This window comes from Wyeomyia smithii, chromosome 2 (assembly GCF_029784165.1).
Source record: "Wyeomyia smithii strain HCP4-BCI-WySm-NY-G18 chromosome 2, ASM2978416v1, whole genome shotgun sequence".
Taxonomy (NCBI): Eukaryota; Metazoa; Arthropoda; class Insecta; order Diptera; family Culicidae; genus Wyeomyia; species Wyeomyia smithii.
In genome coordinates this window covers 16,536,173-16,562,235 of record NC_073695.1, presented here as the reverse complement: position 1 = coordinate 16,562,235, position 26,063 = coordinate 16,536,173, and the positions used below count along the sequence as shown (strand labels likewise).

The window sequence follows — 26,063 nt, the reverse complement described above, 5'->3', positions numbered from 1 at the left end:
CGTGGGGACGCTACTGTTGTAAGAGGCTACCTTTCGGGCTGGCATCAGCGCCTGAGATCTTCCAGAGCGTGATGCAGGATACGGTAGGCGATATAAAAGGCGTTGAATGTTCAATGGACGACATATTGATCCACGCGAAAAATTCACAAAAATAACAAATCAAGTAGTAGATCGAATTAGTGCTGCGGAACTGAAGCTTAATCGAGAAAAATGTTTCTTTGACCAGTCCACAGTGAAATTTTTGGGTCATAATCTCTCGAAAAGGTTTAAGAGCAGATGAGGAGAAGTTGGATGCAATAAAAAACCTTCGGACGCCTAAGAACAAGCAACAATTACAGCGAGCGTTGGGAATGATTAATTATCTCGGTAAGTTCATCAACAATCTATCAGAAATAAGTGCGCCTCTAAGAATGCTTTTAGTAAAAAACATTGCTTGGAATTGGAATGTAGAACAGCAGGAAGCGTTTGAAAAAATCAAACAACTAATGACTTCTCCTCCCATTTTAGCGTTCTACGACGTTAACGCACCCTTAACATTATCAGTTGATGCAAGCTCCAAAGCCATGGGGGCTGTATTGATGCAAAAAGGAAAACCGATCGCTTACGCCTCAAAATCTCTTTCGGAATCCGAGCTACACTATCCGCAGATAGAGAAAGAAGCAGCTGCTATACGATTTGGGTGTAAAAAGTTCCACCAATACATATACGGTAAAGATTTAACAATAGAAAGCGACCATAAGCCTCTTGAGTCAATTTTTCGCAAGCCTCTCGACAAAGCTCCTCCACGTTTGAAGCGAATAAGACTGGACGTTGCACAGTACAACCCGAAAGTGGTCTACGTTGAAGGGAAAAATATTCCGATTCCCGATTTGCTCTCTCGAGATATAGCGAACTCTGCCGATTCAAAAGATGAAGAGGAACTGGAAATGTCAAAAAAGTCAGCCAACGAACTAAGAGAGCACGTACATAACGATCAGGAAATGCAGCTGTTGAAATCGGTAATCATGCTTGGCTGGCCAGAAAAACGAGAGTCAGTAGAACCACTGCTCAGAAAATACTGGGGTTTCCGAGACGAACTCGCAGTATACGAAGGATTGATTTTTAAAGCGAATCAAGTGGTTATACCGCGCTCATTGAGACGCAAAATGCTAGCGATAATACACAGTGGCCATCCAGGTTTGCAGAGTAGTATCAGATGGGCTAAACAGCTACTATTTTGGATAAACATGACAACGGATATCCAAGAAATGGTTGATACATGTCATGTATGCCAGAAGCACGCGCGTAGTAATGTAAAGCACACTGTTTTATCAAAAGAGATTCCCTCATTGCCATTTGAAAGAGTGGCCACTGATCTGTTTCACTTCCATGGAAGAGAGTATATCCTGATAGTGGACAGTTATTCTATTTTTTTTTTTATTTTAAGATGTTATCAAACACCAATTCTTGTAATGTTATTCAGTGCCTGAAAGAATGGTTCTCTATTCATGGAGTGCCTCGAGTTCTAGAGTCAGACAATGGTCCGCAGTACTCGTCCCAAGAATTTAAGTTGTTTGCAAAAGAGTGGTGCTTTGATCATTGCACGCCTAGCCCGATGTTTCCGAGAGCCAACGGATTGGCTGAACGATTCGTACAAACCGCCAAAGCTATGCTTAAGAAGTGTGCCGAGGATGGATCAGACATTCACCTAGCGATGTTGCATATCAGGAATACTCCACGGTCGAATGGGCTACCGGCATCCAGTGAAAGATTAATGGGTCGGCTTCTTCGAAGCAACTTACCCATCACGGTGGAAAGTCTACAACCAAAGCTAGTCACAGGGGTCACTGAGGCGCTCGGTGGAGAGCGGAAGCTGCAAAAGTTTTATGCAGATCGTGGTGCCATTAAGCCTGAAAACTTTAATGAAGGGGATCCAGTTTTGTTGCAAGATAACAACACTAAAACGTGGAGACCAGCAACTATTCTAACACAAGTAGATGACAGATCATACGCGGTTAATGACGGAGATAAGGTGTTCAGGAGAAACACTCATCATTTGCGATCGACAAGAACAGCAGATGGGTCAGACGAACTAGTACAAGAGGACGAAGCGGATGCAACGAATTACATTACCGGGAACTGTCGTGCTGCTCAACCAGCGGCAATAGCCGAACCACCACCGGGTGATGTCCAGCCGCAAACAACACGCTCCGGCAGAATTAGCAGGCCATTCAAACATAAAGATTTTGAGTATTATTGAGCTTTTGAAAAAGGAAGATGTGACGTAGTAACGTACATGTACTATCAAATATCATTATTGACATACCTTACAACATTATCTATCTTGTATCACAACACAAGCAATAAACATATATTCAGTCCTAACACCTACTCGTTTGCACACGTTACAAACATGTTTCTTAAAGCACATCTGGAATTTTCTCTTCACTTTTTCATTGACTTCTGGTTGACTAATGAATTCCGTGTAACTATTGATTACTCCTTCCGTAACTTTTTGTCTCGCAGACTTCGCCGCGGTGTCTCTGATGATTCTTTCCCATTTTTCCTGTTCGGTCACTTTCTCTTTGTTGTTCAGGCCAACTCCATTTTTCATTTCCGTTTTCTCCATAATTACAATTGAATCCTGCTTGTTTGGGCCTTGTGCGCCCATATCCGGTTTGCTTTGCTTAACGCCTTTTCCCGATGGTTTTTTGATTTCTGGATACGTTTTTACAGCTGCACTCACCACTTCTCTTGGTTTGTTTGCTTTTCTCCACTGAAAACTTAGTGGTTCCGTAGAGGTATGAGCTAACTGGTCCGCGTAGCTCTCTTCTATTCCCGGATACTCTTTTGTTGTGCCCAACAGCTCGAATTGGTTGCGCGCTCTGATCGGGCATATCTCGTTGGCTTCTGCATACGTCAGGTTCTGAACAGCCATTATTTTCTTTATTTTATTTTGTCGCTCCCTTTCTGGGCATTTACTGCTTCCAGTACGATGGTCTCCATTCCTGCAGTGTAGACAGTACGTGGGTTGCTGACAGCTTCCGAACTGATCCTCCTCCTCATGTTTCTCTGTGCATACTGCGCACCTTTGTTGGCCTCTGCATTTGTTTGTGGCGTGACTGTAACTCATGCAGTTCTGGCAGAAAACTGCTTTTTGAATAAATGGCTGTATCTTGCTAAGGCAGCAAAATATCTTTACGTTCTCTGGCAGTGTCTTTGCGCGAAATACTACACTAACACGATTGATTGGTATTTTTTGCTTACCTTCCCAGCGGTGCAATCGATACACACCAAGCACTGGAACGTCGCAAACCACGCCAGAGATGCTAATAAGCCGTCTCGGTACATAACATTTATAAGTGTCGCTAGTTGTGTTGATCAATTTCATCAGTTCATTTGTCTTCTGATAACTGCTAATCATAACGATGATTGTATGACGCCCGTTGTACTTCATGTCGAAAATAAACTTTTTTACTGTATCCATCTTCCGCAGGGTGTTTCCGAGGGAAAACTTGTTAATTTTCGCATCTGGCTTCTTTTCTTTGAGCTCAAACAGCAATCGATACGGTCCTTCATCCTCATACGTGTAGTCGTAGTTCATCGGAGGGTTCCTTCTATCCTGCACGCTCGTTTTGGGGATTGTTCCTGAATTTGTTGCTCCCGAAGCCACAGCTCCAAAGGAGAATGTATTTGTTGTTCCTTGGCCACTGTCTATTTGTTCATTGCCCTCCGGGGGATCTTCATCCCCATCCATCTATTCTTCTCACGTTACTAGCTTTTCTTTTCCTTAAATGCCAATATGGCGTCCACTACTTGGGGGCCACAAGATTAATCCCAGCGTCCTCTCGCTTTTACACGACTACACCAGCTTTTTTCACAATTTCACAGTAAATTATTATTATTCAGACAAGCTAATCTGTTCAACAAGTATTTTTTCACTCGAAACCGATAATTAAAATAACGAAAAATTCTTCCACAAAAAAAATCACGTGCTATCTCAAATGACTTTTTGACGCGAATGATAATATTTCTAGGGCAACTTTTTCTCGTAATTTATTCTATGCAGGTTCCGTCTGCTGATTTTTGCCTAACTTTGCTATGGTGATGTACTAAAAAATAGTTTGTACATTTTTGGCAATGACTGGTCTTTGTAGAAGCTATGTTTTTTAGTGTCTTGCTCTCTGAAAGTAAAATCTAACTTTAGGGATTTTAAATAAAAAATATGAACAAACAGTCTGATATGGAACAATATCTCCAAAACAAGAGAAGCTACAATAAAAATGTCTTCAGCAAAGTTTTTCTGTCAACATCATCGACAACTTTGCTAAAGACACATTATCTCTAAAGTGCAAAATAGAAAGGTTATATTAGCGCCACTAGCGGTGCAGTTCTGAACTAAAACTTATTGTCATTCCCTGAGGCTTTTAAAATACTAAATAGCTTCATCTTCTTCTATATGTCAATAAAATCTGTATTTGGAGAGTAAATGACGAAAGTTCATTATTTTCAGCTCTCATACCACCACTGTGCACATGTTTGATCATTTAAAATTCATTAGTTGAGGGTTTTGAAGACAGCTTGTTCATTTGACACCAATTTTGTTCAAATCGATTGTGTAGTTTCTGAGATAATCCAGGTTTCGATAAACAATGAAATTCAATATGGTCATATAGGAAAACTAGACTTTTCATTTAAAAATGCTCAACTCGACGAACTGAATCAATACATACTGGCAGTATGTGACGTGCTCGAAAATACCGAAAATCGTTCGAATCGAACTGCACAATGCCACCCTAGAATCTCTGTCATCTACGTGGGAATTTCCGGATGAATTCAACCCAACAACAACATTTGCCTCATTAGCAACATTCTGAATGATAGCAATAAATAAACATTAATGGGAATATCCATCCAGCTTCCGTTGATAAACAAATAGACTAGCACTAGACCCATCGGGACAGGTACATTTTAGCCCATTGTCTGGTGCATTACCTATGAGTCCTTCGCCCGGGTTAATTTCCCTCCCACCCAGCGATCGCATACATGTATTGTGAAGATCCACCGTAAAGCTGTATGCGTGTTGAAGTCTGCAGATGATTCGCTACCCAAAAACAGAACATACACGCATCGCATCGGGAATGCACGGACGAGCAAACCAAACCAACACCACTGCTCGTGATCATTCATGATCGTGTAGCAGGCTGCTGGATGCTGCTGCTGCAGTCGTCGATCGAGAGTGTGCAGCTAAAGTCGTACTTTTGTGGAGTTATCTCTTTGCTGGACTGTGAAGTGAACCTGCCTGCCAGCCAGTCAGTTAAGGAAACGGATCAATTGGGGGGTTGAACGCTTCGTGGAATTGAAACCTCATGGTCGAAGTGCTCGTAACGATTACCTCGGATCGCCGCATTGGATTAGCTTATTATCAGTAAGTGCCCGCATTGACAATCTGGACCTGTTGTATGAATGGGAAGCATCGACACGGATTGTATGTGTGTGTGTGTGAGTTAATAGAAGTGCGTTCCTTTATCAAGATGATCATCAGCAGTTTATTTATTTAGCGCTCATCTGTTTATGTTTTCGTATTTCTCTTTTCTCGCGGTTCAATCGGCGCGCTTGTAGGAAGATGTGAACATCTCACGGTCTATTCGGAGCAGAGCAGAACAGAGAGAAAGAGGACCAAATAAAGCATATCGCGCTGCAGCCCGTGAACCAGTGAAACTTCTATCAATCGTAAGGTGTCTGTCTATCAACGTGACCGTAATTTTCCGTAATGTTGTCCTTGGTGGTTCGTTGGCCACCCCGCAGGAGACGGTGGCCGTGGTTGAGTGTCCTGATTTTTATGCTGGTGGTGGTGATGAAAAATGATTTTGTGAGTTGTGCGCAGCACCAGTACACCATTATTGAATTGCAGCAGAGCACGTTTTTAACCAGCATTTCCGGGGATATCGATATGGATCCGTGCAAGTCAACTAACTTCATGGGGGACATCGCTCTGCCAAACGTAAACTATGAAAGTGAATTTCACAAGCAAAGACTGAGGGAGGAAACTTTAGAGGCGGAGAAACTGAAGAAACAAATCATCTTCGAGGGCTTACAGGTAGAGGAGGAAGGCCTAATCAGGCCACCTGTTCCATCGCGAAAGCGTCCTTCGAAATCGAAAGCCGGTGATAGATCACTGATCGCACTCCCAAAGAAGGTTGCTGATGAAAGCAGAAACCCGCCAACAAGACATTATAAACATCGACTAGAAAAGCACAGTCAGGACAAAACGAGTGCGCGAGTGCATCCCAGAGCGAAGAGACCTACTTACAAAAGCAAAGCAGATCTGAAATCGAAGCTGGGAAATCCTTCTCTTTCTGACACTGATAATGCACTAACGACGAAACACAAAGCGGTGCGGGCTGCCAGTAGAAATGCGCTGATGAAAATAAACACGCCTCGCAAAGTGCGGCGGTTTCGAGGGAAGAAAACAGAGCGCCCGCATCGGAGATCAACGCGGGCGGCAACGGCCAAAAAGGAACGCATTTGGGACTTTGGCGTTATTCCTTACGAAATCGATGGCAACTTTAGTGGTCTGCACAAGGCACTCTTTAAGCAGGCAATGCGACACTGGGAAAACTATACCTGCATAAAGTTTGTCGAGAGAGATCCCGAACAGCATCCGAATTTTATCGTATTCACCGAGCGGCCGTGCGGATGTTGTTCGTTTGTGGGAAAACGCGGAAATGGACCGCAGGCCATATCGATTGGGAAGAATTGTGACAAGTTTGGTATCGTTGTTCACGAGCTAGGACACGTGGTCGGTTTTTGGCATGAACATACGCGACCCGATCGGGAGGATCACGTTGTCATCGAGAAGCACAATATTATGGTGGGTCAGGAGTACAATTTCAACAAACTAACGGAGGATGAGGTTAACAGTTTGGGCCAACCGTATGATTATTTTTCGATTATGCACTATGCGAGAAACACGTTCTCCAAGGGAACGTACCTGGATACTATTCTACCGGTGGATGTTCCCGGTCAAAAGCGGCCGGAGATTGGTCAGCGGTTGCGATTGAGCGAAGGAGATATAATTCAGGCGAATTTGCTGTATAAATGTACTAAATGTGGGCGGACTTTCCAGGATCATTCGGGTTACTTTACGTCGCCTAATTACAACACGAAAGCGTCCCCCGGTGAGCCGGAACGTTGTGAGTGGCGAATAACGGCCACCCACGGGGAACAGATTGTGTTGAACATCACCGACATCGACATTCACAAGTCGGAGAATTGTCGCACGGATTATTTGGAAATACGAGATGGCTACTGGTACAAATCTCCCCTGTTGGGTCGATTCTGCGGAAGTAAACGGAACAATAATCTGATCGTCTCGAGTGGCAGCCGAATGTTGCTGACGTTTGTGACCAGCTATCGGCAGGTCAGTATGCGAGGCTTCGCTGCTCAGTACGAAGCCGTCTGTGGGGGTGATATTAATCTGGAAGGTGGAGGCCGACTGGAATCGCCAAACTATCCGGCGGATTATCTGCCGAATAAGGAGTGCGTTTGGAGGATTACCGTCCCTGAGGACTATCAAGTGGCGTTGAAGTTTCAATCGTTTGAGGTGGAGAACCACGATAACTGTGCGTACGATTATGTTGAGGTTCGTGACGGACATTCGGCAGATTCTCCCGAAATTGGCATATTCTGTGGTTACAAAATACCCCCGGATATGCGGTCGACGTCGAATAAAATGTTTGTTAAGTTCGTTTCGGATGGATCCGTACAGAAGGCCGGCTTTCTGGCGACGATTCTAAAGGAGGTTGATGAATGTGAGCGCAAAGATCATCGATGTGAGCACGAATGCATTAATACGCTTGGAGGCTACGAGTGCGGTTGTCAAATAGGCTATGAGCTGCACAGCGACCGGAAGTCGTGCGAGAAAGCCTGCGGAGGTGTCCTGAAGCAAAAAAGTGGCACCGTTTGGTCACCGTCCTTCCCGAAAGAGTATCCAGCGATGAAGGATTGTGTTTGGGAGATCGTGGCGGCCGCGCAGCAAAAAATCACACTTAATTTCACCCATTTCGATCTGGAAGGCAATACCTTCTATCAGTCGTCGGAGTGTGACTACGATTCGGTTAGTGTGTACTCGAAAATCAACGAAGAAGCCATGAAGCGTCACGGGACGTACTGCGGCTCGAAGATTCCGCCCACCATCACCTCGGAGAGTCACATCCTTCGGATAGAGTTTCGATCGGATAAAACCGTTCAGAAATCGGGCTTCGCTGCCGTGTACTTTTCCGATGTGGACGAGTGCGCGGTGAATAACGGCGGCTGTCAGCACGAGTGTAAGAACTTGGTCGGATCGTATGTGTGCGCCTGTCGGAATGGTTATCTATTGCATGAGAACGGTCACGATTGCAAGGAGGGAGGCTGCAAGTATGAAATCAACACCCCAAACGGTCAAATTCAGAGTCCAAACTATCCGGATGATTATCCGTCGAAAAAGGACTGCATTTGGCACTTTACAACCGCTCCCGGGCATCGAATTAAACTGGTTTTCAACATGTTTGACGTTGAACTACATCAGGAGTGTGCCTACGATCACATAGTCATCTACGATGGGGACTCCCAGGAAAGTCATACGCTGGGACGTTTCTGTGGGGCCAAAACACCACATCCGATTTCGTCAACTTCGAACGAAATGTATATGGTCTTCAAGACGGACTCGAGCGTCCAACGGAAAGGATTCCTCGCTAGTCACACAACGGCATGCGGTGGCCACCTTCAGGCGACAGCCGATATAAATCACATCTACTCGCACGTAGGCTATGGCGACGGAACATACGATAATGGTGCCGACTGCGAGTGGACCATCGAAGCTGATTCCGGTCGGAAGGTGCAGCTAACTTTTCTGACGTTCGATCTGGAGGAGGAAACTCTTTGCTCGTACGATTACGTGGAGATTGGAAGTGGGTTTGACGATACGAGCGGCCAACTGCACGGCAAGTACTGCGGTAACAGTATGCCCCCGGAGATAATCTCAATGAGCGAGGTGGTGATAGTGCGATTCCGCTCGGACGACACGGTAGGATTCAAAGGCTTCTCGGCGTCGTACGTTGCCATCAGTCCGTTCGATGACGAATTTTCGACCGATGAGGAAGCATCGGAAAGCTCCGAGCTGGCGGCTCCCTTTCCGGGCTCGTTAAGGAATATGTTCATTAGCTACAATGAGGAGGATGACAATGAGTACGACGATTACGAATCGTATCGTGGCCGGCGAGTGAACAGCAAGGTGCGGCTGGGTGTTCGTAACGAGATTAGTGGCTCGGCGCAGGCCGCTGATTGAAGGAGGGTCGTGATTCGAAGCGGTCAATTGTGATGGCGACTTTTTAGTGCGTTCAAATACAGAAGAGATTCCATAACGATGCATTTTAGATAGTGAAAATAATCTAGTTCCTAGATTGTTCGGATGTTTTTTTTACAATAATTTTGCCAATCACCCACAGGTTAACGTTTATAGGACATGCAATGAAATAGACTGAAATAGTTGTAAATAAAGTAGACGATTTCCTATGATCGATATTGTTTTCTATCCGTTTAACATGTCCATTCATGAAAGAAAGAAACTATAACTCTATTGTTGCTTGTAAAAATAATTAAGTTTATTCCTCTTCTAATTCACAATTGGTCAAATTAAAAATGCACCTAATTTGATATCGCTAAGCGAAATAAACCTATTGAAGAATTCCAATTTCATGTGATTCTAGTTTTTTTTTCTTTGAGCCTACACGTTACTTTAGTTCACAAACTCTTTTTCCAATCATGCAAAATTTTAGCGGCAGCCTGGAGATTTTCATCCTTCTTAAAGAAGCAATATCTAACGAAATTTTCGCCCAAATACTTATTGGGCTCGCTGTAAAATGCCGAAGGTGGAATACCCTGCAGTCCCACCTTTTTAGTCATCCACTTGGTGAAGCGGTAGTCCTTCCGCGTATCACTTTCCGACGAGAGGTCCAATTTAGGCGCCAACGATGACCAGTCGGCGACCATAAAATAGCCTCCCTGCGGAAGGGTTGGATTCATACCAACCTCAGCCAGGAATTGCGCCATGTAATCCCGTTTCGACTGCAATTCACCGGAAATGCTGTTGAAATAGCACTCGGGACTGCTAAGTCTTTGTAGTTCCTTTTCGAAACCTACAGCAATGGCTTCTTGAATTGGGGTCGAACAAGTATACACACAGTTCTGGTGTACCATCTGAAGGTTATGGAGCAGTGGAGCATTTCCATAGGCCCATCCAATTTTCCAACCAGTTTGCGAAAATGTTTTGCCTGAAAATCATCATTCAATGAATCAATTCAATCTCCAAAAGTGAACAAAAATTACCTGCGGAACCGATAGTAATCGTACGTTCCCACATGCCCGGTAGGGTACATATCCGAATGTGTTCGTATGGTTTGAAAACCATGTGTTCGTAAACCTCATCCGACACGCAGAGGACGTTCCACTTGTGACAGAGCTGAGCCACCACTTCCAGTTCCTCGCGGCTCATCACTTTCCCCAGGGGGTTGTGGGGTGTATTGATGATTATCATTTTTGTTTTCTCGTTGAACAGCGATTCCAACTCGGCATTATCAAGCACCCAATCCGCAGACGAAACAATACCTTTCGTTGGTTTCTAGTAAAAATTATACAACTATTTTTACTCAACTTTTGATGGTTAAGAAAATGTTTACCGGTTTCAGAGGAATAAACCTAGGTACCCCACCAGCAGCTTTCACCATCGGTTCGTAACAATCGAAAAACGGCTCGATAATAATCACTTCATCGCCTACATCTACGTGACCTTGAATGGTAGCAAACAGGGCTTCGTAAGCGCCGGCCGTTACCAGAACCTCCGTCATAGGATCAATAGTGCGGCCTACGAGACCCGAGTAAAGCTTACTTAAAGCCTGCACAAGCCGAGAATGGCCAAACCCTCTTGTGTACTGATTGGCTAAAGGGTCGGCACTGTTAGCGGCTGCGGCCAGTCCATCCGTTATGTACTTTGGTGGATGGTAGTCCGGAAAGCCCTGGCCAAGGTTGAGCGGTTTGTACTGCGCTGCAAGCTGAATGTATTCCACCCTATAAGAGATTGTGGAATCAAAGTTCCATCAACACAAGTTAACGTATGAACTTACCACACACTCTTCGAACTCCCCTGATAGCGCAGCGGAAGGTCAAATTTATTACGTGAATCACTTTGGGTGGACATTGTTCGAATCAACCGGTTGGACGACAAACTAACTGGATGTGGAGTTGAACGGTTTCTTACCAGTTGGTGACAGCAACGAAACCTTAATATCAAGCGGTTCAACATCTGATTTGATGCCACGCGCAGTGAATCAAACTAATTTGGTAAAAAAAGGTAGGTAGTAAAAAAAGTAAATAAAAGTGATGGTGCGAAATATTTCGCGAACTTGAAGCCTTCATATTGACAAGAAAAATTTCATTCGCGAAAAAACTGCAGTGCAAGTGAAATGGCATGTTTCTGCGCACACTCGCTCTGCAGCGAAGGCAAAACTGCACGCGAGAGAGGGCGACATTCTGTCATAAAATTGAACTACTTTCCAAGTACGTAGGATACACGGTACATTATTTGGTGCACATAGCAAGCATGCTTGGAGCTGGTTGGAGTTTTCTGTTAATTTTGCAAGCTCTTGAACAAATCTCATTTATTTTTCAACCCTTTTGAGCCACAAAAATTAATCAAATACCAATTTATTTCTTCGCTTTCTGCGCTTGAAACATTTATACACCACAATATTCTCACAACTGTTCATTTCAACGGTAGAATTTTAAAACAACTAAAATTGATGGAATAGCCTTCCTATGGAATGGTTGTCACAGAGAACAGACTAACAAGCAAACGATGAACAGTGTGTAAAAAAGTTTTTGTGCGCAAAAATATACCCTCCGGATTGGGTTGTTTAGTTATATCAGTTTTTTATATCATCCGAAAGAGCTGGGGAGACATACACGGTAAGATTCGAAAACCCATTAATGGGTATTGTTGTACCCATTTTTTCTGTCATATGCGGCTGTCAAAAGAATGGGTAAATTTAAAAATGTGAAATGGGTGAAATTGTACGCATTAGAAAGACATGTTCTTAGAAAAAAAAATGGGTCATTTGTTTGCCCATTAATGGGTGAAAAAATACTTCAAGCATCGTTCTAGTTTGCTCTGTCGATTTGTTTGCACGCGTTATTTCTACGATCTGTTTTGTTTATTATTTGGGTTTAATAATGGTTTATTTAATAATGGGTAAAATTTCACCCATTTTCTTGAGAAAATTCATTTCTCGAAATGAGTGATTTTGTACCCAGTTTTTGGCGTTTTATCGGTTTACCCGTTAATGGGTAAATCGAGTTTACCCACTAAATGGGTTGGCTCACTTTTTGGCGAAAAGGTTGAAAAAGTACCCATTATTGGGTTTTCGACTCTTACCGTGTAGCGCATTTCGTTTCGAGCAACCCGAACAAAACTAAATGATCGCTGGTGGGCGTTATGTTTCGTTTTTTGTATTTTTTTCGACTTTGTGGGTTAGATGTTCCGAAGGACAAATGACAATGATAACTCCTTTTGAGCCTAAAGCAAAACCGACAATATGTGACGTACTCGAAAATAACGAAAATCGCTCGAATCGAGTTGCACAATAGAGATGGTCGGGTACGGGTAATTCGATTTTCGTGCATTATAAGAATTTAATTATTAACTTCTCAAGCCTAGGTGTTTTAGCATAGTCTTGGTCTGGGAGGGAGAAACGGATACGAAGCTGTGGGAAAGTCAAATGAATCAGAATGAGTTGTCAATTTGAACCAGGAGAAAAAAACATCTTTTAGTAGCAGGTATTGTAATAACTTGAAGGTATCGCCTTACTTGATAAAATATTCAACGCAAGCATTTTTTTGTATTCAGTGTGGTTACCCAAAATATTGTGGTTCATTTTTACGTAAAATAATAAATTTAATAAACTTTCAGTAATAATCCTGCCAGCGTATTACGATTATTAAACATGTGCTTTCTTTTGAAATTTGAGGAATTGCTTAACCAACTTCTGTTTTATGTAGCGACAATTTTCTAAGAACTTTCTACGAGGTAATCCGCGCAATCTTATGCGACTTCTGGTTGTCTGGGATGTGTTTCGTTATAATCGTATCGTATCTTTAGAGTGATTCATTTAATTAATTTTAATTATACTGTAGCGTAAGTAATTATGATAAATTTAAGAACTTAGGTTTAGGTTTAGATTAGGGTTTAGTTTAACTAATTCTAGATTTAATATTTAGCTTTAAGTGAATAATATTTTAGATGCATTTTGAATAATTATGATACAGATTTAAGTTAGACTTTTTGGTTTATTTATGGCTCAACAATAAATTTCAAAACCCCCTTTTGTATATTTTTGGTCACTATTTGGTCAATATCTGGTCTCTATTTGGTCAATATTTTAATGAAAAAAGTCACTAAAGTCACTATTATTTTGCTACTAGCCCTGATATTTCACGAGAGAATCGTAACCAAATATCGCTAGCGGCGAAGATGTGTTTCGTGGAAGTTTTCTTCGGCCGGGAAAAATATCTAGATGTGTGAAAGTGGCAGTTTAATTTTTGTCAAAAACAAAAAAAAACAATAAAAATGTTTGAGTTTTTAATGGAGTGATTCATTCATGCGAACAGAAAAACTTCAAAGTTAAAGGTAAGTTAACACAAATTGAGTTTCTGAGTGGAATATAAGCAGTAGAGCTTGGCAAACTGAATCCTGCCCACAACGCATATCACCTGATGAAGCCGTCAGTTACCCTAAATATATTAAATACGGGTCAATTTTTGAGAATAATAATAGAATCTATTAGATTCTAATATTATTTTGAGGCGGGGCTTACCGAATGGAAATTGACTCCGGAATGCGCTGCAAGTACTCAGTCATTCTGCAAAGGGTCTTTGGAAGGTCGGTAGAGCTAACACCTTCTAGGTTCCGAAAACAAGACAGACGCAGAAACAAGAATCAACAGCATTGTCTTTTTTTCACCCTATCACTGCCAGACAGTGGAATCTAGAAGGTCATACATACATACATACATACATACAGTATCCGTTTCTTCCTCCCAGGTCTTGGTTTGCACTATGATCAGGGATGCCGCATGTACAGAAATATCTGTGTTATACCGAATCTTAGATTCCAGGTTGCTACGATGTGCACATAAAACTCGTCGTTTATTTTAAACTCTACCAGACATGCATTTCTCATCATTCTCCGTGTTGTTCTAGTAGGGTAAATTAACATATAGTGGATCCCGATCAGTCAAAAATATCAGGATTATAACCAATCTTGATATATTGTTACGCACTGTTTTGCATCAACTTGCGTTTTAAACTTGGTTTCTATAATAGTTAAAATATCAAAATTTCTTTCAAAATTACTTGCTAATTACAACAAATTATAGCAAGTTTTGTAAGGTTTTTGGCAGAAAAAGATCAGAATTAGTTAGAATGTATACTATTTTGTCAATTGAATAACTTGTTCTGTTATATATATTAGGGTGGGAAATCGTTATATGGAAAAAACGTAATTTGATAGCAGAAAGCAAGAACCAAGTTTTTTTGTTCTATTTGGGGCCCCAAACAAACTTGAATTTATTGGAAGTCGATTGGTTTTGTCTCCGCTTGGCACATTGCATTTTAAATTCATATGGAGATTTGTATGGAAAAACCAACTTTTTTGCATTTTCCATTCTAAAGATCTCAAAATGGCTCAAACCATAGGTTTCATAACTTCATATGGTAGGATTTTTGATGCCTTACAACTTAACCGAAGACACTAAAGAGCTAGGGTGTGCCAAAAAAATACTAGAGTTGTTCAAAGTTGAGTATGTCGAAATTTATGTTGCAAATCATTTTTCCTGTCAACACTGCCAGTGAGTGATTTTCAGAAAACTTCCATCTGGAAAACTTCCAGTCTGCATCACAAACACAAATTAATAAAATAAAGGGGTCCACTATAAGGTAATTTATCCTGATCTAGTTGTTTCGATCTGGTTCATTATAAAGTTATTATGAATCTTTCAAAAAAATTCTATTGAATTTTTATTGATCTCTCGAAAACAAAATAAAAATTTCCAGCATTTAATATGAATCATACGTATACATATAAAATAAATAATAGAAATCCTTGATCAATTTTAATACGAGGTAACTAACACGAAAAATGGAACCCAAATTCTCCGTACACAGTTATAAATAGATATTTTGCTGCGTGATAAATATCAGTGACAGGTGCTACGCTGGATTCAAGGAGAACCAATATGTCGCCTGGAACTCTGGGTTCTTCAACATTCGTTCACATGAACAATCGGTTCTAGCCTAACTCCGGCCATCATCTCGAGAAACCACATATGACAGTCAGTGCATAAAATGTTGTAGGTAACCAGGTATTTTGAAAAAAAAATCCAGGACGGGTCGGGTACGGGTCGGGTACCGGCAATTTCGGGGTATTTTCTTTTCGGGTACGGGTCGGGTACGGGTAGTTGGAAAAAAAATTTTCGGGTTCGGGTCGGGTACGGGTATTTTAAACAAACACGACTTCGGGGCGGGTCGGGTACGGGTTTGAAAATTCTCGATTAGTCGGGTACGGGTAACAAATTTCCCATACCCGACCATCTCTACTGCACAATGCCACCCCTGCATTTTCTAAAAAAATTTTTTTTGCAAAACGTGATTTTCAAAAATTTTCTATCGTTGTCCTTCAATTTTTAAATCACGATTTCAAACTGCTCGAAATCTGCTCGAAATCGCTACAATGACAGTTTGCCCATGTACCAACTGTCATTGTAGCTATTTAGAGCGATTTTTATATGAAGAATAAAATTCTTCATATAAAAATCGAAGGACAATGATATAAAATTTTAAAAATTCACGTTTTGCTCAGAAAATTACACGGTAGCGACATCACACTTTACTTTACCAATCAACATGGCGAGGGGTTTAATTTGGGGGATATTCCGCGGCGCACATGCACAATTTTACACACTTTTTTAAAAATGTTAGTCTGTTCTCTGTGTGGTTGTTATTAGAGCCGGATTTGGGGGGGTCCCAGTTACGTTGATGGCCCCTACAAATCGAGAAAGAAATTAATTTTTCTCAAGCAAAAACGAATTTCAAGAGTCTTTGATCCCCAATACTAAAACTCGCTTTTTAAGCAGTTTCAGAGTCTAGAGCAATCGGGAATACGCGGCCGGTTAAGGGGCCGCGAAGTTCTTGGTAAATATGACACGTAATTCAAATTTCTTTTTTAGCTATCTGTTGTTACAATTTTTAACTCGCGATTAAACACAACAAGAGAGAATATAGTCACATACATAATACATACGTAACACTGGCGTTTTTTTCTGGTACACGTTGCCCCATAGTACTCCGTATCTCGCCCTGTCAAACTGCTCGATAAATAATGAACAAAATGAATTTTCTTTTTGTCGGCCTTATCGAGCCCCAAAAAAAAATCCCATAAGGAACTGTCAAAAAGTTATTTACAAAATCAGTGCAGCATTTTTCGAGTAGGAACGAGACAAATACAGGGCTGCGCAGGTACACTGCCTTCAAAAACAACTCAAACAGTGATTTTATTCAGGGTGTGGTACCATCGAGTAGTTCATTTTGTACCAACAGTTTTGGAAGATTTCTTCCTTATTGTTACGTATGTCGATCGTATCGGAACAATCGGCATGGACCTAGGCAACGAAATAAGGACTACGATCTGAAACTTGGGACATGGAACTGCAAATCGCTCTGCTTTCCAGGATGCGACTGCAAGAACTTTGTTTGCCAGGACAGAAGGTATGGAATAGCGGGCACCGGGCGGCTACTTTCTACCAGAGTTGCAGCACCATCAACGAGCTGGGAACCGGTTCCATAGTACTGGGCAAGATGCCCCATCGAGTGATCGGGTGGCAGCCGATCAACGCACGGATGTGCAAGTTGAGGATAAAGGGCCGGTTCTTCAACTACAGTATCATCAACGTGCACTGCCCACATGAAGGAAGAACCGATGACGAGAAGGAAGCGTTCTACGCGCAGCTGGAGCAGGTCTACGATAGCTGCCCGCGACGGGACGTGAAGATCGTTATTGGGGACTTGAATGCTAAGGTAGGACGGGAGGCAATGTACAGACCGGTAATCGGACCAGATAGCCTGCATGCCGAGCCTAATGATAACGGCCATCGGTGCGTAAACTTTGCGGCCTCCCGTGGTATGGTAGTCCGAAGTACCTTTTTCCCCCGCAAAGGTATCCATAAATCCACCTGGAGATCACCCAACCAACAGAAAGAGAACCAAATCGACCACGTTCTAATCGACGGCAGGTTTTTCTCCGACATTATCAACGTTCGCACCTACCGCAGTGCGAATATAGATTCGGACCGCTACCAAGTAGCTGTGTGCATGCGCTCAAAACTATCGACGGTTTATAACACCCGCCGAATCCGAACGCCGCGACCAAATATTGAGCAACTGCGGAACGCCGAGGCTGCACAGGAATACGCGCAGTACAGTGGAGGAGCATCCGATCCGCCATAGGTAGTACCGTAGTAGCGCTACTAGGTACAAGGGCCCCGAATCATAGAAATGACTGGCTTGACGGCGAATGCAAACGATTAGTCGAGGAGAAGAATGCAGCACAGGCGAGAATGCTGCAACACCGTACGAGGGCGAACGTGGAACGATACCGACAGGCACGGAACAGCCAAAACTCGAACCTTCGAAGGAAGAAGCGCCAGCTAGAGGACCGAGATCGCGTAGCGATGGAAGAGCTGTTCCAAGCTAACGACACTCGGAAGTTCTACGAGAAGCTGAACAGCTCCCGCAAAGGCTTCGTGCCGCAAGCCGATATGTGCAGAAGCTTGGACGGCAACCTACTTACAAACGAATATGAGGTGATCGAAAGGTGGAAGCTGCACTTTGACGAGCATCTAAACGGCGATGCAGTAGAGCGCGAGCAATAAGGTATATTACAAAGGAGTGGCAGATACGATTTCAATATGCGATCAGAGGTGGCGAGTAAAACGTTGTGACGTCACAACTATCGTTACGTTCGGCATTTAGTGCGGATATTCGACAAATTGTTCTTATTTCGAGTTTTTAACGTTCTACGGTTACCAAAAAACACGATTGCCATCGTATTTAGTTAAACTTGTTGGTGTTTCGGTTTCGGGAGCCAAAAAGTTAGGCATAAGCATACATGCTTCTCCCAAAAATCCCGATGATGAGAAACGCTGGCGTTTGTTCTGTCGGGTACCGGATCTTCCCGCAAACTTTTATGTTTGCTCACAACATTTCCGCGCGGAGGATTTTGAACATAGGTTCCAGGCCGATTCCCGGTACATTTTAGCATCGGAAGGTAAAGTTTCAATCTGTCCAAAAGTAATTATTTACGTTTCAGCCGTTCCAACAATTTTTACACTTCCACCGGTGAATCTATCATCACGGAAGGTGCGAGCCAGATCCACGCTGGTAGCAGAGCTACCACACGAGGCTGAGGCACGAGGGAGACACGAAGCAACACGACCCGCATAATCAATAACCATAAACGGATGATAATCCATATGATTTAACGATAGTCCATACAGTCGGGACTATACCCCGAACTAGTTGTTAGGCACGTTTTATGGTTATTGATTATGCGGGGAGGCAAATGCACCAGCTGGAGAATGCGCTCCTTCGGTCGAGCAGGTCAAAGCACCGGCGAGAACGTTTTTTTTTGACTGGGGCCGGCGGTGGGTTGTTGGATGAAGCGTGTCAACCAATGACAGAGCACTCTACTTACGACTATATTCATCCACAGATCAATTGTCAAAAAGAAACTAAAAAACTCAACGACCTACGATCCATCGTTGATCGCAAGAGGTTGACAATACGAAATATTCAGGCATAAGCATTTAAAGTAATTTACAAGAGAGTACGTTTATCGTTTTCGTCAGTCAATTTTAAATGATTTCGTAATCTATGGCAATATCTGGGAGACACATGTTGTTTCTGATATTATCATATAACATAAATATAATGCATTCCATACGATTTACGATCCATATTTCAAACAGAATTCATACATGTTCCTGCGCCAAACTGTGTATAATTGGTTGTTGTGACGTCACGATCTCAGCACGCGAAAAATGTTACTATCTAACACTTGCAACCACGCTCATCTGCCGCTTCTTAGTATATACCTTATTGGAGCGCGAGAACGGTATGGTAATTGATTTTGGTGCACGAGCAGAAGACATCAGGATTCCAGCACCCGATCTCCTGGAGGTGGAGAAGGAGATTGGCCGGCTGAAAAACAATAAAGCTGCTGGAGTGGACCAATTTCCCAGCGAGCTATTGAAATACGGTGGAGAAGCACTGGCTAGAGCCGTGCACTGGGTCATTGCCAAGGTTTGGTAGAAAGAACGAGTACCGGAGGAGTGGATGGAGGGTATTGTGGTTCCCATCTATAAAAAGGGCGACAAGCTGGAGTGCTGTACCTATCGGGCAATCACTCTGCTGAACGCCGCCTACAAGGTACTCTCCCAAATACAGTCGTCGTTCGATAACTGCAACACTTGCCACATACCAAAATTTAGAGGGAGTCCGTCACTAACAACTTTATTCGCAACTCCGCAAATTTCCTCCCACGGCAGACTGTGCTTACGAAAACCACCTTGGTTGACCTTCGGCTCCGTGCATTTTTTTGCGTTGTCGGATGATGATTTTCCAGAGAAGCAGGTGCAGTAGCCCTCTTAATGCCCCTTCTTTCCGCACTCTCGACATTGATGACCCTGAAACTGGCACTCCTTCGAATAGTGCATTCCTTCACACGACCAGCTGATCTGCCCTGGCTCTACTATCTGCAGCAGCCGACGAATGACGTGACGGCTTGGGGGCCATCCACATACCACGTGGACAGCTTTGGGCGGGGGGGGGGGGGGGGTAGTGTGGGTAATGTCCACGGTCTATACAAAATTTTTAGAATTTATATGGGCAGTTGTCCAGGGGGGGGAGGAGGTGGGTCAAAATCGTTAATAATCTATCCACGTGGTATGTGGATGGTCCCTTGACAGTTTTGTTGGTGTTGTGCTTGAACGCTGATTAAAGATTGGGACGGTAGATCCAAAAAGCGGTTTCAGCTTCTCGGTAGTTGCGGTGAAGCTAAACTCCTTGGACAATTTTATGAGAATGGAGCTCGTGTACCGCTCGTGCGCCACTGGGCCGAGTTTCCTTATAAGGAGTCGGACTCTGGCGGAATCTTCTAGCCTCCATACAAGCCTGGGTCCCAGGCCCTAACAATCGTATATCCGGCTTTGACACCACCGTGTCGGTTCGAATTGAATGCCCTTTTGCTTGTAGTAGTTTTTATGATTCGTCGAAAAATACTCCCTCCCTTGATCCATGGTGCGGTGGATAGCGGTGGATCAATGGGACCACAGACGTCCTAGTGAACTCTTCAAGGGGACGAGTTTCACGGTCTCTTGAGCCACTGAATCTCTACACTGCTACATACCTTGAATACATGGTTGATGGTTCACAAATAGTTGATTTGAACGATTTTCTCAGCTCACATAGTCTGGCCTTCCTTTGCCACTTTAATTTCAACTGGATGGTCCAGCTTACGCAAGGATGCGAAAACGGACTTGTCGCTACAGCCCGGCTCCAGCTCGAAAACGATTTTTCCAAGTTTCGTCCGCTGGCCTCGTTCAACATCTGCCAGAAACTCACCGAGCACTAGAACAGAATTCGCTCCGCTTTCCTGCTGATGACAATCTTTCTTGAAATGTCCCCCTATACCACAGTCATGGCATTTACCGTTGACTTTCGGCTTCAGATTTTTCTTCTACTAAATCCTGACGATTTGTGCGCTTCAGCTGCTCTATCAACAGCCTTTGCTTGACAAGTTACAAGTGGGTCATATGTGTCTGGCAGAGTTAGGAAGAGTTGCGACATCATATCTGCCTCGACCAGATTAGCACCAGCTGTTATCAACTTTCTTACGAGCTCATCGGATCCCAGAAAGTGACCAACCATTAGTTCGCTAGTTAAATGACGTTAAAAGATTAGCGAATAATAAGCAAACTGACAAAAAACAACGAACAGGTCTTCGAATTAGTCTATAAATTACATTATTACTATGAACAATTGTGATTTACTTTAATAATTCCGATAATTCGGATACGTAGAAATTGAGCATTGAAAACTTAAACACATAAAAGTATAATTCATCTTCTAAAAATTTATTAACTATTACAACAGAAAGAATTTTTCATTATTATCAATATCAACTAATAGTTTCTGAGCCGTATTCACCAATATCGTGTGTGGTAGCGGATTTTTGGTCGCAGTTGTAACATTTTAAGTTTCTGTTTTTTTTTTAACAACTATCATTGTACTAATCATAAGTGTACGTGACTCGTACACAACAATTAACCGTAAAACAAATAATGTGGGTATCATTGATTTGGCAATTCCATTTGTTTGCTTCACATTGACTAACTTTGCACATTAATTGGCTTTGGGCATCAGTGATGTATACCCGGTTGGGCCCCGCTGCTGGTTGTTCGATCTCCAGAAGCAAACTATTCGCTGCATCGATTCCATAAAGCTGATCGACTCGTAGTCGAAGTCATCATCACGGAACACTCCAGAGGAGAAATCATTTGGGTGATACGGACCCACGAACTGACGAAGATCCGACATGGGAAAGCCATCTTTGTAGCATTTCTTGATTGTGTCGTAGGCATCCATGATGACCGATATGAACAGCGAGAGGACGACGTAAATATACAAACTGGTAAACGAGTACAGATAGAGCCGGCAGAACCACCACAGCATCAAGGATTTCTCAGACATAATGGTGAATGTTGCAAACATGTCATCGCCGTTGATCAACGAGAACAAGCACTCCGAGGTGGTTGACAGCGAGCGGAACTTGATGTGGTACGGTCCCAGAACAAGCCAACCACAAAATATGAAACCGGCGTAGATCAGAAGGGCGCACAGTAGGAAGCGCATTATTTTCGGGGCTGCCTTTTGTAGTGTTAGTATAACGACGTTATAGGTTTTGAAGAATCCCAGATAGCGCAGGACACCGAACCAAACCAGCAAATTGCCGACACCCAGCAGCAGCGAACAGACGTTCCAGTCGTCTCCGATAAAGTGTTTGCGTTCGATTTCCTCCTTCAGGGCAGAGCCGATCACAAGTAGGACGTCGTTAAACACAATCATAATGTACCACATGTTAACGAACTCCCACTTGCCTTGTCCCGTCAGGTCTTTGCCGTAGGTTTGTTTGAAATAATCACAGGTGATGACTCGCAACAGCTGCGCTCGGTAGATTGCCCGGGCGCACAGTGCGAACGAAACTACACAGATAACGATTACCAAAATATTCAGCGTGCTGCGTAGTGCTTCCTCAATTTCCGACGTTTTGATGAACTCGACATCGCCGTGGCAAACCAGCCTCGTAGGTTCCGCTTCCAGGCGTAGTGTCATCTGCCCGTCGTGATCTTGATTGTTGAACAAAATTTGGATATCGAACTGATAGCAGTCCGGGGCGGTGATGGGACCTGCCGCTTTGAAGTTGACCGTCTTTATGGCAAATTTCAGTTCCGCCCTGACGAGAGCGGAGAAATTTATGCGAATATCTTTCTGTCGCAGAAAAGCTCGACTCCCGATGGTGGTAACATTTCCGTCCAAATGCAGACAGAGCGAATCTATTTCCGGGTTGAAAACGTAGCTTTCATTGAAGCCAAAAATTGTACCATCCTTGTAGCGGTACAGACACAATTGCATCGGCGGCATCGTGTTATCCTCATTGGGATAGGAGTACGGTCCGATGGCTTCGGAAAGGTTTGCATAACCGTCGATAGCGTAATCGATTGTGTTGAAGAAATCTTCTATCACATACACCGAGAGTGGTCCCGTTTCGGGTGGGTAAGTGCTTACCTCCATGGTGATGTCCCATCCCCGCAGAAACAGATGGGAGAAGGTGATCGTATTGTCCCACGTATAATTCACGTGCATATATCTGGAATGTGCGAAGAGGCACAGCTGCAGGGTGACGAGAATAATTTTTATCACTTGCACAACAAACTTGTACGGGAAGCGACGTTTGGCTTGCCATTTTTCAATCGGGTTCATAAAGAAGAACTGCAATTTGCGTCGAAGCCGTTCCTCGCTCAACGACGCCTGGGAGTCCCCCAGCACAGGCGTCTCCACGAAACCACCGTTCGACTCGTTGATATTCATAGTAGCGTGACTATCCTCCCCGTTCCTTGTTCTCGTTTTGGTCTGCTGCTCTGACGTAGTATCGATTTTCACTCTTTCATTGTTTGTTCCTGTGGCGATTGCAGTGGCACTGTAGTTCCTTTCCGAGGTCGACGGCGATCCAGTTGGTGATGCAGATGAGTAACTACTCATCTCCAGGTCGCTGGTTTGGTTGCTGCAGGTACTGGCGGATCTCAGCACTGTTGTATGAAGAGAAACACGGGGATTTAGACCTTATCAGTTTGTTGGTTTACTGGTCAGAAACACACAAGCAACCATTTATTAAACAGACAACCAACACGACACTGTTTGTAGTGTGATGATACAGTAGCGATAGAAAGACGACACTGTACGAAACATCGACGCCACGGACGCACAGGAAAACGACGCCTGATAGGGAAGGCTTAGTGTATAGTCGAAAGATTACGGTGTAATTATCACTTTCTTTCTTAACAAATCAGTGTTGATGAAACTGCGTTTGCAGAGCTTATGTATGACCTGTATGACTAATAACACAGAAAAAATGCACTGTCAGGTATGGCCACAGCAGTTGCCTTTGCCGTTGTATGCGGGTGACATGTGATGTACCCTGTAGGCCAAAACGAGCACGCAAACAAATGTTTTGCTGCGCTCGACCAGTGTCCTTCTGCTGGATTGAAAGAGACGCACATATTCTCGAAAATCACTTTAATGCGCATGTCGGGGATTTATAAATCGGAAAACGCAGTTTTGTTTTTTACTCACTATCGTCGAAGAGAATGAGTGTTTTGATAGAGCAAGATAAAATTTCAGCTCTCTTGAAATGCGGTAAACAGAGCGATGCAGAGCGATCGATGGATCCCCCTGAAAGGGTTTTAAAATATTTTGTTGTTGACGAAATAAAAAACTTTTTTAACAGTTATTTAAAAAAATATGAAAGATACATGGTTAAATTTGTGTGATTTTTACAGCAGACACTATTTAATGTTTCATAGTGATCACAATACGATACGTAAATATTTGTTGGATAACAAAAATAATGGGAGAGCAGTCGATAGAATTTGTGCTCTCCCTCACCGCTCTTTTTTTCCAATTTTCGTTGCATGCGACGTCTGTACTTGAAAAAGGGAAACTGGTCAAAATGAACGGCGAGCCGATTCGAGTATATCTTAGAAAATATATTTGTATACCGGTCAGCAGATTGAAATAATAGGGGTCTTCACATCGAGCTCGTATACGAATACCCAGCCGTAAACTGTGTATCTTCCATTACTCGTCAATGGAGGTGAGTATTTTTACGGCTGGGTATTTGTTTACGAGCTCGACATGAATACCCATACTATAAAACTTGAATTAACATGAGCTTCTCTCAGTCCAAATTCACAAACAATGCTAACCTCGAAACAATATTGTTAGCATGAGACTCTTCATAGCAGAAAAAAAAACATCCACAATATATAGAACAGTCATTCGTTGTTTTGCTTTCGTCTCGATTAGACGCAAATTGTTCATCTCCGTTTGAGTTTGCAAAATAACAATACACGAGTTATCGTACGGGTGTTTTTTTGTCGATTATTTCTTGTGCTGCGCGATAACAATAGCCGGTAGTTTATCGGCAGAAACATCTTCTGCACACTGGTAGGGGCAGGCTACCCCGCCAGTGATCCGATACGCAGCTGATATATCAGCAAGAATAATTCTCCCGCACCGCTGTTACCCCGCTAGCAGCACGGACCACCATACGATCGAGCGAGTGGAAGTCAACTACAAGTGGCATCTACAAGGTCGCGTGTAGGATACGGCCACTGTGTCACAACACGAAGCTGGATCGTCATTGTTTGTTCTGCGGAGACGCTCGATTAATCCTACTATCAGCCGTGAGGTCGTGACTTAGACGTTCGGTGAAGTATTCACTTTAGAATTTTTATCATTATTATTAATAGTATTATTATTGTTATTATTATAATTATTATTACTATTATTATTATTATTATTATTATTATTACTATTATTATTATTATTATTATTATTATTATTATTACTATTGTTATTAGTATTAGTATTACTGCCTTTTTTTTAATTTTGATCCATTGTAGTTTGAAAAATTGTTTTTAAAATTTAATAGCAACTATTTGACCCCCCCCCCCCCCCACATTCGAATATTTATCGTTTGTGTGCGGTAGAGCGTAACGCTCCCGCAAAATGGACGACATGCAGGTGCAACTATTCCTGGATGTGGAAACAACTGGGGAAGAGATTGAGATCTCCCCCATCAATTCCCTTCTACCTTCCCCGCTACCTAGCCCCGTACCAAGGGTACCGGCAACACGGGTGAAAGCTTACCCAGATGCTTCGAAAGGTCCGTTCGTAGTTTACTTCAGGCCCATAAAGAAGCCTCTAAATATAATTCAAATCGGCAAGGACCTGGCAAAACAGTTTTCGGACGTAACCGAAATTACAAAGGTTAGACCGAACAAACTGCGAGTTGTTGTGAGTAGCTTGAAGCAAGCAAACGCAATTGCTAGCTACGAGCTCTTCACGAGAGAGTACCGCGTGTACATCCCTGCCAAGGACGTGGAGATCGACGGTGTGGTTACCGAAGGAAGCCTCACGGTCGATGACATTTTGCGTCACGGGGTTGGCTGCTTCAAAAACCCCCTGATTCAAGATGTAAAGATACTGGATGTCAAGCAATTGCATTCAGTATCCATCGAAGAAGGGAAGAAGAAATTCTTCCCTTCGGATTCCTTCCGTGTAACATTCGCCGGATCCGCACTGCCGAACAACATCTC

General features: G+C 43.1%; 4 protein-coding genes across 16 annotated transcripts in view; 1 reads left to right on the top strand and 3 right to left on the bottom strand.

Moving 5' to 3' along the window:
- The window catches only part of LOC129721468 (potassium voltage-gated channel subfamily H member 6), a 371,920-nt gene that overhangs the window by 215,571 nt on the left and 130,286 nt on the right, over positions 1 to 26,063 (bottom strand). The window lies entirely within an intron of this gene.
- LOC129721469 (tolloid-like protein 1) lies at positions 4,456 to 9,540 on the top strand. Its single transcript, XM_055674061.1, has 2 exons — positions 4,456 to 5,407; positions 5,602 to 9,540. Exon 2 carries the CDS (start codon positions 5,753 to 5,755, stop codon positions 9,308 to 9,310), a length of 3,558 nt encoding a protein of 1,185 aa, XP_055530036.1. The 5' UTR covers positions 4,456 to 5,407; positions 5,602 to 5,752; the 3' UTR covers positions 9,311 to 9,540.
- On the bottom strand, positions 9,602 to 11,461 carry LOC129721471 (kynurenine aminotransferase). The gene is made up of 4 exons (XM_055674064.1): positions 11,145 to 11,461; positions 10,701 to 11,088; positions 10,351 to 10,642; positions 9,602 to 10,295 (listed from the first exon to the last, which is right to left on the bottom strand). The coding sequence occupies exons 1-4, from the start codon at positions 11,321 to 11,323 to the stop codon at positions 9,766 to 9,768; spliced, it is 1,389 nt and encodes a 462-aa protein (XP_055530039.1). The 5' UTR covers positions 11,324 to 11,461; the 3' UTR covers positions 9,602 to 9,765.
- On the bottom strand, positions 21,240 to 23,865 carry LOC129721470 (mucolipin-3-like). The gene has a single exon (XM_055674063.1). It carries the CDS (start codon positions 23,443 to 23,445, stop codon positions 21,529 to 21,531), a length of 1,917 nt encoding a protein of 638 aa, XP_055530038.1. The 5' UTR covers positions 23,446 to 23,865; the 3' UTR covers positions 21,240 to 21,528.